The sequence below is a fragment of the Ailuropoda melanoleuca genome, chromosome 5 (genome assembly GCF_002007445.2).
Source record: "Ailuropoda melanoleuca isolate Jingjing chromosome 5, ASM200744v2, whole genome shotgun sequence".
Taxonomy (NCBI): Eukaryota; Metazoa; Chordata; class Mammalia; order Carnivora; family Ursidae; genus Ailuropoda; species Ailuropoda melanoleuca.
This window is the reverse complement of record NC_048222.1, coordinates 57,233,815-57,249,286: the sequence shown is the minus strand read 5'-3', so window position 1 is coordinate 57,249,286 and position 15,472 is coordinate 57,233,815. Positions and strand designations below refer to the sequence as shown.

Below are 15,472 nucleotides of genomic sequence, written 5' to 3'. Positions count from 1 at the left end.
TGAAACAAAGTTCTTCCCTATGAAATACCATACATATTTTTATAATTCCTTTACAGGGTACTCAAATATATATACATATATATATATACACACACACATATATATTATATATAAGTATACACATTATATGTCTGTATACATATTATATATGTATAAAATATATTTACATATATCATCAAAAACATTGTTCCAGGTTTGTCCTTCGCTGCTATTTGTAGTGTGGCTTGCTTATCCCATTAGGCAAGATACATATCTCTATTTACGTTAGTTGCCTGGGACATTATAAACACTTGTCTTTAACATGACTATCACCAGGGTAACCTGATGGTATTCTAAGTTGGGAGTGACACTAATTTCAAACTAAAAGCAGGCTAAAAGAGCCCTAGTTACATGGGATTAAAAATACATCCTGGCTCAGATTTTTTAAAACTTGTTTTTAAGTATACCAACTCACTGCCAACTCCTGTTTGTGTAAGTCATTTCCAATCAAACGTGATACTTTTGGTTGAATAACAGTATTTACAGAGGACCTCTTTCTCTTCCCTCACTGATGCACCCCCTCTTTCCACACCTCACTGCAGGGGTGCTTACCCAGGAGGAACACTTGCATAACTACAAGGCACCCTGGTGAGTTGTTCAAGCTCACGAACCAGTGGGAGAACTAGCAATAAAATCCGGAGTTCCACAGCTTCACGTGAGAATATCACATGCCGCGCTGCTCCGATATCAACGGGGCTGCGAAACTCCGGTCTTCTCCCGACAGTGCTGGCTGGATTCGATGAAACTGAAAAGTCATTTTAGGCTACAATTTAAAAGTAGAGGGATGTTGGCCTTTAGGAAAGAATAGAGTATTTCTTGGACCTCAAATCTAAGTTTCTGTTCATACGATTCACCAAAAGACTGCTGTTCTTAATGTAAAACTGGAGTCATCTCATCTACTATGGAGCATAAGGCTCTCATCACCACGGTGCAAACTCAATTATGAAAAACAAGCCTTTTCATATACAGAGTTTAAACTCATTTCAAGCATGTTATCAGTAACTAGTAGCATAGAATTTTGCTGAACTAGAAGTTGTGTCTTTAAAATGACTTCTGGGTACTGTGTCTGTAGGTCTCATTTTACAATGACAACAATAGCTACTATTTATTGACCAGCTATTATATACCAAGCACTGTGCCAAGGGCACTATATACATTTACCTAAAATGATATCTCATTTACCTAAAATGATATTACTATTGTATAATAACTTAAGCTTTCTTCATCGTGAAAGGCCTAAAATGATCAGCCTCTGCACATGCCTCTGTTAGCTGGAATTTGGAGCATGAAATTCTAGAGATCCTTTTCTTACAGGGAATGAAGACTGTCCCATTAGATTAAATTCTCCCTCTGTAAGCCTCTTGGTTCTCTGGGCTGAATTTCAGTGAGGACAACTGAACCGAACAATGGTATTAGCCTCTATTAGGTAAAATGCAATATGGAACTATCTTACCTTCCCTTACATTAGTGCCAGACCATCACCCCTTACCTCAAGTCCCATATTTATCCTGAAAGCTTCCAGTAAAGAACGAACCATAGACATACTGAGCTAAGCATCATTTGTACCCCAGAGACCAGTAGTTGAGATTTTAAACACCGTTCCACTCATTAGAACGGACCCCAGCCATGCTTCACATGAAGAGTGATATAGTGAGCGTGAAAGCATTCTAGCTTCATGCTTCTTTTTATAATTTGGCTAGAATTTATCATTTTTGAACCAATAGTAATATTATTGGCATTATCTTGTATATCTATAAATTTGAAACTTAGCATTATTGGACAGTTTGGAATGATAATAAATACCCTTGCAAACTTTCTTGAAAAAATGTTGATATAATTAAGAAAAGGACATTTACCACATTGCCAATCTGCAAATATTTTAATGTTCGTTTCAAGTCGCAAGGGCTTGCCAAACTGGCTTTTGGAATTAAAGTCTGTTATTTGTAAAGAAATTATGCCATTACCTAATTCAAGCTCACCATGATCTCTATTATGTTTTAAATTATGTTATATCCCATAATCTGTCATATTACTATAAGTCACTATAGTAAAACTTTAATATATTATTCCACATACTTACCATCATGGCCTCAAATTTGAAAACACCAACTAAATACTTAATAACAATATCATCCACACAGAATGACTTCTTTTATTTGATGTTTAATAAAAGAAACTTCTCCAAATATTGTGAAAAGATTTTCTTATGGACTATTGGTATTAGGCAAACAAAATTACTAATGGTTTAATTATCACCTCAAAAGATTTGCTAATCCCCAGGAATTATTTGGGCTAAAGCAACTTAATACATCAAAAGCACACTAATTTAAGGAACTGGAAGACTGATGGGAATTGATGAAAAATACGAATCGTAGGTTGTTTCTTTAAAACCTTAGTTAAAAAACCTTAAATGAAACGTCAACAAGGCAGGCTTGCTTTAATAAAGGGATAGGAATGTTTAGTAATTAGCATGTTAAGCACTCTGATATAAAAATGTGGTTCAAACCCCATAAAAATGTGATATTTATGGTGTTAGTTATAGTGGTAATTCATCCAATATGCCTTTTTTCACAGGTAAAGAAAAAAGCTTCAGCGTAGATCTAAAGTATGACAAGTTCCAAAGAAGGGCAGGCTAAGTTAATGAGAAATGTTACACAAAATGCTTTATAAAGCACTTAAAATGTTAGTAGTTTTAAAACTCGTATTACTCTGGTAGTCATCTCTTAGCCATCAAGAGTTTTTTTGTTCAAATTGGAAAAACATACCTGTACAGCCAGTTTTTCCTTTTTTGCCTGAATATCCCATATCACAGTGGCAGATAAATGAGCCTTTAGTGTTTTCACAGGTTCCACTTAGGCAGATATTCGGATTCAGGTCACATTCATTGACATCTGTAAAATACAGATATTATTAATACATATAACTATTTGTTCGATACCACTGAAAACTTTTTTCCTGAGATAAAACAACTACGACAAATAAATTAGAAAAGGTGAAGTGTTTTCGCATCCCCCCGCCCCCCCCACCCCGCAAAAGTGTCCTATTTACAGAGCTCAATTCACACTTGCCTTCTATCCTGCAGGCTAACCAGGCCTCTGGCTCTTTATCTGGGTCAAGTAAGCAAATAAACTGATGGACTCTAGGGTGCTTTTAGAGCCTGTTTATGTGACAGTCTAGAAAACTTTTTAAAGCAGCATATTCTGTTGCAAGATAAAAATTTTAATTCAGTCTGCAACTGCCAACATTTTAGTTTCCAATATTTAAAAGAAAGAGTAGATGAACTAATAGTCTTAATGCAGATAGTTACAAGCTTCACTTCTTTCCCAAATTAAAAATTATCTACTTTTTATGACATGCACTTAAATTTATAGGACTTCAAAAATATTCGGTAAAGGTTTCCTGAAGATAAAAATGTGACAGAATTTAAATATTTTCAATTCTAGACTCTTGTTTCTGGCCAAGATGGAGTAATAGAGATGGAATTTATTTTCCCATGTGAAACACCAGCAAAAGGACCACAGAGGCAACAGAAGACAGTGATGCCTGACAGAAAGAAAACAAGCTAGGTGAGTTCAATGAATGTCCCAGATTACGGTGTAGGGGTAGTTTTAAGGCCATGACATAGGGGAGAGGATAACAGATATAGTTGGGTAGTCCCAGAGTTGAGGGAAAAATGCTGGAAGTCCTGGAAGGCCAAGGTAGCCAGAATTCACAGGGCAGAGTAAAGGACAGAAGAAAGCTGCATATAGAGAGAGCTTTGGGGGCCTGCAAAGGGTCCCTGTCACATATTCAGATCTTAGAAAGATCAATGCAATCATGTAAAGAAACTACTCAAGGCTAGGGAAGTGCCACCCAAAAGAATTAGAGGGAACAATCATCAGAGCCCACAGAAGGCCTGCAATTGTACCTGTTCCTACTGGTCAGACTGGAAAATCTCATAATTCAGAAGGATCTTGCCTCAGTCATGGGGCAAAAAATAAGCCTCAGAGTAACCGCTGCTTAAAAGCATAAAAGCAAGACTTTAAAAGGACCCCTCTGTTTCCAAATAACTTAACTTATCTGGGTTCCAGAATAAAGCCCAAGAATATTTCTAGGGATACAAAAATATCTAGCAACTAGTAAGTCAAAATTTATCATGGATGCCAGCATCCAATCAAAAATTACCAGGCATTCAATGAGGCAGGAAAATATGACCCGTAATGAGGAAGAAAGTCAATTTACTGAAATGACCTAGAACTGACACAGATGATGGAATTAGCAGACAAGGACATTAAAGCAGTTATTAGAACTCTATTTCATAGGCTCAAAAAGCTAGAGGAATGAGTGGACCTATCAAGTAGAGACAGGGCAGATGTGAAAAATGACCCAAATCAAATTTTTAGAGATGAAATTACAACATCTTATATTATAAAGATACTGAATGGGATCAGATATTGCGGAAGAAAAGTACAACAGATGTGAAGACATAGCAGTAGGATACGTCAATGCAATCAATTCTAGAGTCTACTGCATTCTTGTCAGAAATAAATTTTGTTTGCCTTTAATAAAATACTTCAAAGGCCTAAATTCTAGTCGCAGAAGGGCTAAGTGGACAGAAATAATGCACAGACATAAAGCCAGTGTCCATGTGGGCTGACCAATGGTCAGCTCAGTCCGCATAACGTATCTGACAAGAACATCAACTCACAGTCACAAGAAAGTTGCTCTCTGGAATGCTGGCTTTGGAATATTAGTAATATGCCCCTAAATATCCTTACTTTTCCCATAGGATCCATTTCTCAACTTCCCAAATCCATGTTTATGTAATTTAGCAGTGCTTGTGAATAACCAGACAAAATGGGAAATTCTGTGTTCTTTGCTTACCTACACAAGTCTTCATGTCTTCAGACGCCATGAATCCATCATAACACAAGCACCTGTACTCCCCGGGTATGTTTGTACACTGACCGCCATCACAGATATTGGGGTTATCTTCACACTCATCAATGTCTGCAGAGAAGAAAACGACAATAGCATGTTGTTAATACTAGATCTATTATAAGGTGGTGAAAAAGTCAACTGACTCAAGTCAAATAAACTCAGCCTATTTGCATAAGAGAATTAGCTCTCAAATTCAAATGAAGCTTTAAATTATCCCATCAATTTATCCTGGGTAAAAAAGCAGAGAACCATTTTCAAGAATTAGAACAACTGTTCAGGGTCAAGCTCCACATCTTCTTAGAAATCCATTATTTAATTAGCAATTTTATCCCTGACATGATTTTCTCATTTAACAGTGATTGTGAATTTTATTTTATTTTTCTCATTGTCAAATTTAAATGCCTAAGGTCGATCATCCTCTGGTTTACTGATATTGTAAAGGTGAAACTTGCTTATTAAAATAAGCATATCTACCTAGATGCACTTTTAAGAAAAACATTTATATTATTTTCAACATTTGACTTTTATAGTCAAATTTATATCTAAGGTATTTTGGGGGGACATTTTTCTAGATCTGATAAAGTAATTTTGATCCCTAAACCTAAGTTCTCTTCTTAACCGAAACCCAAAATGAAAACCTGTTTCACCCACCTCCTTTCTCATCTCTCGCTAGAGACATGGCTCTTCCAGCCCAGGATGACACAACAGGAAGTGTGAATTAGAGCAGCAGTTCTCAAGTTTTGGCACATATCCGAATCACTTGGAGAACTTGTGAAAATAGATTATTGGGATCTATCCCCAGAAGTTTCTGATTCAGTAGGTCTGGGTGGGGCCCAAGATTTTGCATTTCTCCCACATTCTTGGGTGACGCTGATGCTGCTGGTCAAGAGCAGCCCTGAAGTGAGCCAAAAGATCAGACTCTTCAAAACTACATCTTATACTCCATGCGCCAGGGACTGTGCAAAGTGCGTTCTCCCACACAGTCAATTGGAATCCCATCTTATAGATGAGGAATCCGATGCTTAGGATCTTTATCAAGGACGCACAGCTAAAATGTGTGACAAAACAAAATTTTGAACTCAGGACTGTCTGACTACAAAGTCTGGGCCCTGAACCGCTCTAGGTGTGGACCCGTTATTAAGAATTTCACCTACTCACCGGTGCATGACCTCTGGTCGGGCATTAGTGCAAATCCTGGCTGACAACTACACTCATAGCTGCCTTCAGAGTTTGTACAGAAGGTCTCACAACCGCCGTTCATTATGTTGCATTCGTCGATGTCTAAGAAAAAGAAAAAGAAAATCACCTTTCTTTGTGTCTATTATCATGGCACCGGTTTAAATTTCCAAAGTAAAACAAAACAAAAACATCCTCGGGCAAATGGAAGTCATTGCATCATTCTACTCCTTCAACGAATATAAAGTACAAACCTACTGGGTGCGAGAGATAAGAATCTAATCGTGAATGAGACAGACCCTATCCCTCCTTCATAATGCTTATGTTGCAGCCTGGAAGTTAAACTAACAATGAGTTACACGATACATGGGGTGCCCCCTGCCAGGTAGGAGAAATGCTAGGGCTAAAAGAACAATCCCAGTTAGGATAATGAGCACGTGGATGAAATTCTCTGGGTCCCATATTCAGTTATAAACTTGACATTCAGTTTGATTGGCTGAGGTTCCAATCCTTTTCAAGAACCCGAGTTGGAATTCTGAGTTGTCCTGGGCCATGTTTCAGAAAAATTTGGGCTGATTTATGGCTTTGGGTGGAAACCATGTAAGACTTGGCAGTTCCACATGATGTACACCCCAAACCAGGCAAAAACTGGCAGTTTTTACAAAGTTTCACTTTGAGTTTGGGCACAATAAACCCAGAGGGCTTTCTGTGCCACTCTTCCGAGCATGCCTAAACCTACAGAGGGCCAGCCACAAAGCAAAATGCTTGTCCCACAAAACCCCATCTTTAAGGAGTGCCAGACCTGGCCTCCATTTCAATGTAAGGTATGAAAAGAACACGGTCTTCTTGCCAATAATTATTCTTTGAAATCTCCTAGCGGATCTAAGCCACCTAAGGGCAGATACCGTACCCACTGGTTTTGTCTTTCTCACCGAACCCACGCTTCATTAATTGCAGGTGGTTAGCACTCACTTGCTGATTCGCCTGGTTATGCACGTGCATAAACAAAGCCTGCGCTACTGTTCACTCTTCCAAGCAGCATGGCTCAAATCAGACTTGTTGGAGCTAAAACCTTTCAGATCCTTCATTTATATGGTTCTTTAAACAGACAAGGGAAGTGAGATCCAAAGATCGTGAGCCACTATGAAAAGAATTTTACTTACACGAAAACAAGGAAGATGAAGGAGAAGTAACCAGTGATGAAACAGAACTCAGAGAACATTGGGAGAACATTGGGAGTGTTTTTAGAAAGAGACTAAATAAAAGAAAATAGAAAAGAAAAGAGAGCACTTACCCACGCAAAACAGCCTGTCGGGGGTTGAATGATAGCCGGGGTTGCAGGCGCACTGGTATTTCCCTATGAGGTTCACACAACGGCCATTGGGGCAGAGGTTCGCACTCAGTTCACACTCGTTGATGTCTGTTTGGAAAATAAAAATAGTAAACATCCAGCCAGAGGCTCTTCTGACTATGGCAGAGACGTGGGCAGAACAACTGACCACCAATATGTGGTCTGAAAGTCTCCCTCCTTACCTATACATGCTGAGATGTTGGGTGACAGCTGATGCCCAGGGGGACATTCGCAGCGGAAACTTCCCTCGGTGTTTAGGCAGACGCCTCCCCGGCATAGGAGAGGATCTCTCTGACACTCATCGATATCTGCAAAAGGGTGACAACTCATGTGGAAGATGGTGGCGGTGCCCTGCCCAGGACCCCAAGCCAGTGCATGCCTCAGTGCCCCTAGTTGCTGGGAGTCCTGGCTGCTCAGGGCTCACAAGCTCCCTTCTTGGAGAACGGCTGTCCACCTTACTCAGAAATGCCCGAGAGGGAAGAATTACATCCCCCTCAAATGTTGGGGGCTGCCCATGGCTGACAAGGGAGTATATGATCTGGTCTGGCGTGAAGGTGGGATAGCTGTTTGATACCATGCACATTCCAGGATCCCCTGTGCGATCAGGTTAAGGCTAAGAGGCCTCTTCCCCCACCCTAAGTTACTTCCCTCACTTCGTTACAGCTTCTTCCTTAAAAAAATCCCCATCTCGGGCTTCTTTCTAGGGAACCTGATCTAATGCAGCCAGCTTAATCAAACTCTTTTTCTAGAAATGTTGGACAGAAATACTATAATAATGTGACCTCTAACACTGCTAATGTTTGAACTGTTTCTCTTCCCTGGGGTGTCTCTTCCAGGTGTTAAACTCACTTCTCTGGGACCCAATAACTGGTGTCCTAGGCCACTGCCAACCCACAGAAAGAAAGCCCTCATGCTTCCTGCATGTCATCTCCTTCTGCCACAGACTGATTCCGGACATGCTGATCAGGAGACCCCTGCACTGAGGAGCACGGGGGGCCTGGGAGGGAGGCTCTGAGTCATCACGGCTTCGGGGAATCCCTTTTTGCCCGTGCGGATCAGATGGTCACACGCTTACCCATGCAGTTCTTCATCATCATGAATCCGCTTTCGTAGCCTTCGTCACACTTGCATTCAAAGTCCCCGGGGGTGTTCACACACTGGCCACGGCCGCAGAGGTCGGGAGAGATTCGGCATTCGTCGATGTCTGAGTGCAAACAGTAAGCGGCAGCGCGTGAGTAACAGGACAGCTTTCACTCTTGTGGCGATGTGGGAAAGGGGAACAGTTCTACAGGGTGCCCCGCAACAGGGAGCCCATCACTGACCTGTGCAGTTCCTTTCTTCGGAGTCCAGAGCAAAGCCACTGTCACACCTGCACTTAAAGCTGCCAATGGTGTTTCTGCACTTGCCATGGGTGCAGAGGCTGGGGATCATCTTGCACTCGTTGATATCTTCAAGAAAAAGAAAATGTGCAGAAAGTTCCTGAGCATCCTGTAAGGAGTTCTCAAGGCCTCTATTTTAAACCCAGGAGGCTGGAGGCTCTTGAATAAAGGTCTGGGGAAAATGCATTTTAAAGAATGTGTAATGATCCATGAAAACTGTGATTTTGTAAACATTTCTAGTCTTTTAAGCCTCTACATTTTAGAAAGCATTATTAGGGAAATAAAGGGTGTATTTATTTGGATTTCTAGAGCCCAGGACCCTGCCTGATACATACCAAGCACTTCAGTATTGGCTTGAATGAGCGAGCAAATATTCTAAACCACTAGACTCTACACTTAAAGCACGCAGAAGGTGACAGGAATACATTGCCCCACAGCAACCAATTGAGAGTACAGTGGAAGGAGATACTCATCTACGCTTTTCGACGCACCTAAAATATAAGAACCTCAAAAAGGATGTCATTTAAAATGTAAATGATTTGTAAATAAATGCATACTATTTAAAATATTTTCTCAAATATGTATACAATTTAAAAATATTTTCTCAATTAATATTAAGTTTTCGTTAATATAATTTAAAGAGTTTCTTGTACACTAGGAGACTGCAAAATGTAATGGGTAGTCTCCTTTCAGGGGCCTTTCTAAAGCAAGACCTAAAGCTCAAGAAATACAAGATCATTGCTACAAAGAGTCGTGAAAGACAGGACTAGCAGATCAAATCGCAAGAACAAGTTCTTCTGTGGCAATGGATAGCCTTTGGAAGCAAATCATTCAAATTCCTTTGAATTTACTTAAGAGACATTTATAAGAAGGTCATCTAGAAGCCGTCTCTAGACAGAATTTTAATTCCCAGGGCTTCTAGGACTTTAAGGATAATTAAGCACTATTTATATACTCATTTCCCATTCTTACAAGTTGATTTGGTTATGAAGTATAATAACTAGGCCCAGACACAATGGGCAATGAAGACAAAAATCTATACCAGGCACGTAAGCTGGGCCTCTCTGAAAAACTGGAATTCTCAGAAACCAGTCATGATTTTTCCATATGCTAAAGTAAACAAGTTCTGTACCTTGTGCATAAAAAGTTAAATCAATTTTGGAATTAGATTAAATCTGTAACTTCTCATTTTTTACATGAATTTTAGATGATAGCATAATAAACTGAAATAATGTTTGAAATATCAGAAGTCACTGGAATGTGCTTGCCATCAGAATGACTTTCACTGTTTTTGGACAAAGAGGGTCTGCCAACTGGGTTTGTCATGCCATTCCCTCCACTATGGTACACTCAGGCGAGCTGCAGTGACCTGGATTAAATCAGCAGAGAGGAGGTCAAACCCTACGGCTTCAGCAGACAGAATAAAAATTCCCCAAGAAGATGTCCTTTTTGTTGATATCTGGCTTAGGGCAGTATTAAAATCTACTTTAAAACACTTAACAAGGGGCTAATGGGAGAGGCAATTGGCCTCAGGAAGTCTTGAAAGGTGGGGAAAGGAAACCCATTCTAGAGGGAACATCTGCTGTCTGTAACTCAGAAAGTGAAGACTGTCTGCGGAGATGATCAAGGGATGGCACGCTGATGATATTCACTGTAATTCTCCTGTTAGTGGAACATCCTATTGGTCTAAAAAGAGGAGCCTTAGCCACTGAAACCACAGTACCTTTGAAGAAAGGTTTTCCATTTGTAATTTCTTTTGTGGCAAATCCGGGCCCTCTGGGACAGAGCTCATCGTACTCGGGCGTGTTTCTCACGGGACACTCCTCGCATTCCTCAGTCCCCCAGGCGGCCCCAACAGAGCAGCAACAGGCGTCCATGCGGTGGCGGCCAGCAACAGGCAGAGTACATTCCTCGTCCTCGTACCTCAGGAAGCAGGTTTCCAGGCGGATATCTGCCAGAGGGAACACAGAGAGGCTGAGGAGAGCTACCTCCTTCACTGCCCCAAACTGCTGACCAGTTGGGTTAGGCAACATACAATGTCCACAATAATTTGCTATGTACTTATTGGCTGGAATTTAATTATTTTCCTCAAAAGGAGTCCAGGCTTTCTGATGAGTATTCCCACCTAATAAAAGGCTTTCTTTTCTTTGGCAGCTCCTATTTATTTGCACCTCCTATTTCTGGAAACTTTCCTTTCAATTTTAGGCATTTTCTGATAATTCTACATAAAGAACGGTATTCAGAGAAATCCCGCAGCGCTCTTTGGGGAGATGTTTTCTCCCTGTACAGGCAAGCTAACTATCAATACATGCACTCCATCATGCCTTGACCTCCTCTCTAGCTAAAAGGAAACATACTCTTTCTCATTGGAGAACATCTAAGCTAGCTTCAGCACTTTTCCCTCACATCCATTTCATTTTTGGAGAGGTACAATGTTAAGTTCCAAAATGAAGAATGCCCTATTTGAGACTGAAGAGGAAAAACAGCAAAGAAAAGCCCTTTGCTCTGGTTCTCAAGTATTTCTTTCACTTCTACATGTGCTTATGTGTACATTCTTCTGGGTACACGTGGGATACATCTAACCCCAACCCCAAATTCGTGGAATCATGAGGAAGAGTAGAAGAAGTGATATGCCAGATGTCAAAAGACCTGGAACTTAGTCCTGTTCTGCAACTAAGAAGTTGATTATTTGAAACAAATTATTAACCCTGACCCTGAATTTCTACATCCAGAAAGAGATGTTGCGCCCATCTCTGAGGGGGTACCGTGAAGCTCAGACGAGATTCTGTGTCTGGGAACCGTAAAGTGTAATTAAAACCTAAGCCATTATCTTCCCTCTCTCTCTCCTTCACAAAGTGGTCACTGACCATTCACCTACGTGCCTGATCTTCCTTTAATGTTAGAAAGCTTCTGAAGCCTTCTGGGCAACTTTACATTCAGGTTGCCTCTAATGAGATGGATGGATACTTTTAAAATGATTTCCAAATTAAACACTGAAGCATCTTTCAACTGAAGAACCTGGAAGAAGGTTCTCATTAAATGCCGATTCCTCCTAAACAAAAAAAGCAGACTCAAAATGAGATTAACTGACATCCGTGGTTACAAAAAGACCCTCCCCTCTGGATTCCAGCTTTTCTACTCCATATTGCTTACGTTATAAACCATAAAGTTCTATATTTAAGGGTTATTAGTTCTAATTCATAAATGATCCAAATCCCTTAACCTCATACCACTCTTTTAACCGCCTACACTTCACTAAGGATAATCTGCAGAGAAATATGGTTTCAGATACACAAAGTACCTGAGGATCATTTTCAGAGCCATGAACTCAGAAACGAGTGATCCCAGATAAATATTCCCGGCAGTGAGAAGCCACAGAAGCAGGGTCAGACTATGTCTGCCAGACGCCACACACATGACTGTGGGATCTCCAACCTACTGCCAGTAAGAGCCCACGAGGCAGCTTTCTGAGAACTCAGGGGCCAGTCTCTTCCCTATCAATGCCACTTGGGCTCTCGCAGTTGGCATGGAGAATCCCACCGTGATTAGAAGTAACAGTGGCTCTGGGCTCCTTTAGGTTCACTATTCAGGAATGTGGCATTCTTCACTCACACCCACTAGGGTTTCCTGCAAGGACCTGTCCATTTGGCCAATGGCAGGACATGCCTAACAGGCATGGGCTACAGTTTCTAATCAAGCAAAATTGTTCTCCCCACCATTCACCTTGTATCCTATAGTGGGTGGCATATGGAGGTAGATTTAAGAGTTCTAGAATAATGACTGTGATAGTAATGATTTAAGGAATACTTACACATCAATAAGGAACTAATGTTTCTCTTCACTAACATGTTCTCCGCTCTTTTGATAAAGAATAAATGAAGAACTTGAGTGAGGAAGGCTATTTGTCAAGGAAACTATTATGGATCCTAACAGAAATGCTGAATTTGGGATATGTATAACTGTACTTGGAACCAAATATTCAGCTTCATCTTACTAACTGAGTTTTTAATAATCTTTAAGAGATGACCATTAGAAAAGTAATGAGCTCAGGATTTACCTAGGCAGATCCTCCCTGTGGCATCCAAAGTCATCCCACTGGGACACTGACATTTAAACGATCCTTTAGAGTTTACACATAAGCCATTTTTGCATACTCCTGGGAATACTTCACACTCATTGATATCTATGAAGAGAGAAAAAACCATGAAGTTAAAATATCTGTATAACATCATTCTAATTTATTCCATTCATGGAGTTACAATTATTCTCACAACAGAAAAGGCCATTTTGAACCACATAAGTTCATAAAACTAGTTTGCTTCCAAATAGCTCATGTAGAATTTCTGGGAAATTTGAATAGCAACAAGACTGAGTCCACCCTTTCCCAAAGGTATGAGCTTCTCCACTGGTCTTGAGGAGTAATTTTTGAATTATAGAGGTTGGGAGTTGGTAAGAGTTCTTGGGGACAGCTCTGGGTACTATGGACATCTCAAGTAAGGCTCCCAGGAGACACATAGTTAGCTTTATGAGACCAGATGTCTGGGAATAACAGAAGCCTGGCCTTTCAAAGTAGCAAAGAAGAAATAGCTTAAAGAAAAAAAATCCCACTGAGAAATATCTGGGGCCATTAAAAGAGTGTCTTCTGAGAAATGCTGAGATGTCCCCAGAAAGCGTGTAACTAGTTCTACCTCAGCAACAGTCTCAGGCTGTTTGTCGGAGCTTTGGTGGTCCCAGCTTGAGTCAGGGAGAGTCCAAAGATGCTCGTGTTCATTCATTCATCGTTCACCCACCCGCTCTCAAACGCACCAGTCCTTCCCGGTTTGCTAAATAGAAAGCAGTATGTTCTCTGCCCTTAATTTGGAAAAATATTCACCATCAAGTTAATTCAAAGAAAGGTGCTTGCCAATGCCAAAAAAAGGGGGCATTAGCATACTATGTCTCTATTTAGAAAAATAACTTTCCAAGCCAGGGATGTTGAAAAAAAATATTTGAAATCTTTCCTTCTGAGAGATGTAAGCGGGGAGGGGGAAATTTACCTTTTTGGGTTTTTTGTTCTGGCCACTTGTACACCAAAATGTGCTGCTGAGGTCAGATAAGTTATTAACAGTGGGTCTGGACCAGAGAAAGGCCAAAGGATTCAGTCATCATTTGGAAAGCAAGACCTTGGGTGGGGGTTGTAGCGTTCCTCTTTATTTTAGCAGGAAAGAAAAAAAAACTTCATTTCATTCCACATATGGGACTAATTGCTGTTTTTAAAATTTTTCAGCTGCTGTGTCATGTCAGGTTGTGTTAGTCACCCTGACCTATGTCTATCTGGGACTCCGTGAGAAAGAATCACAACAAACTGGAAACAATCCACGTAGACTTTCAAAAACTAGACAATAGAGTATGTCCTTCTGAATCCTCCATGACCATGAAACAAACAAACAAACAAAAGCCAGGACAAACCAAGAAAAAAAAATGGAAATTTTATAGCCTCATCGAAAACTTCCATTTTTCTTTTTCTGATAGTATTTTGAAAGTGCAGTCACTCGAAACCACGGTCAGCCTAAACCATTTTCAGTCACCCTGCCCTGTGGCCATGGTGATCCAACACTGGCAACAGCATATATATGCTTGTGAAATTAACATCTGTTATGTTCTGCAGTTCTCATTATTTTCCTCTCTGCTGCATATTTCTCACTGGGAAGTTACATGACAACTTTATCCAATCCAAGTTCACACAAGCATTCTTCATGCACACCAAAATATATGGCTTATAAAGACACATAAATACCTTCACACTGTGTTCCTTTAATTCTTGAATAGCCTTTGCCACATATGGGATCTGTAAAAAAAACAAACAAACAAAAAAAAACGAATTTGAGATAACAATATCCAGACTTTGTATGACATAGTATAAGAAACACGAAAGAAGACCTGGACATGAATTAGATTTTGTGGCTATGAATAAGTCTAAGATGACAAAGTGTTTCTGCAATAGATGAAGAAGAAGAAGAATGAAATGTCTCCTTGAATTTAGCTCAATTCCTCTAAGAGGTCCTGAGAGACCCAAAGGTCCCTTAAATATCATGCTAAGGTGATGACTAAAAAGGAAATTGGCTAGGTCTCTCTTTTGCTATCAGCTCTAAAATAGGAATCACATTATATGATTCCTAGAACATGAACATGGAAAACAAAGTCTAGAATTTGAAGATCTCCTGTCCTGCAGCATTCAGACTATGTATTCATTTACCCAAACACTGAATCAACAAAATCATCGGCAAGGCTCTCAAACCTCAGCTTTGCAACAGATTTAGAAGTTAAGGCATGAAAACTGGTTCCTTTACATCAATCCATTTTTTGGAAGATAATCTGTGCCTGTAAGAAGCTCAGGAACCCTAATCATGAGGTTCCAAGAGAGCCCATAGGAGCTGCTGATCTAGGAAAGCAACACCAGGGTAACCAGATTACAGTGTGGTGGTAGAAAACAACAAACTAAGGGAGAACCAGACATTAAACAAGTTAAGTGTAAATAAGGAACTAAACAATCACAAGCAAGCCAAGCAATCTTTATACGAGGGTATCAGTTAATCCTGGTGTACCAGAGTCGATAGCTTATGCTGAC

The 15,472-nt window shown here is 40.2% G+C and overlaps 1 protein-coding gene across 2 annotated transcripts in view; it reads right to left on the bottom strand.

The window, feature by feature from the left end:
* Window positions 1-15,472, bottom strand: part of FBN1 (fibrillin 1) — a 225,443-nt gene that overhangs the window by 65,135 nt on the left and 144,836 nt on the right. For both annotated transcript variants that reach the window (XM_002917548.4, XM_034661014.1), the window contains 10 exons: window positions 14,642-14,692; window positions 12,923-13,048; window positions 10,589-10,816; window positions 8,809-8,934; window positions 8,562-8,690; window positions 7,669-7,794; window positions 7,430-7,555; window positions 6,118-6,240; window positions 4,903-5,028; window positions 2,805-2,930 (listed from right to left, as the gene is read on the bottom strand). In XM_002917548.4, coding sequence (XP_002917594.1) covers window positions 2,805-2,930; window positions 4,903-5,028; window positions 6,118-6,240; window positions 7,430-7,555; window positions 7,669-7,794; window positions 8,562-8,690; window positions 8,809-8,934; window positions 10,589-10,816; window positions 12,923-13,048; window positions 14,642-14,692 — 1,287 coding nt within the window. The remainder of the gene's footprint in view (window positions 1-2,804; window positions 2,931-4,902; window positions 5,029-6,117; window positions 6,241-7,429; window positions 7,556-7,668; window positions 7,795-8,561; window positions 8,691-8,808; window positions 8,935-10,588; window positions 10,817-12,922; window positions 13,049-14,641; window positions 14,693-15,472) is intronic.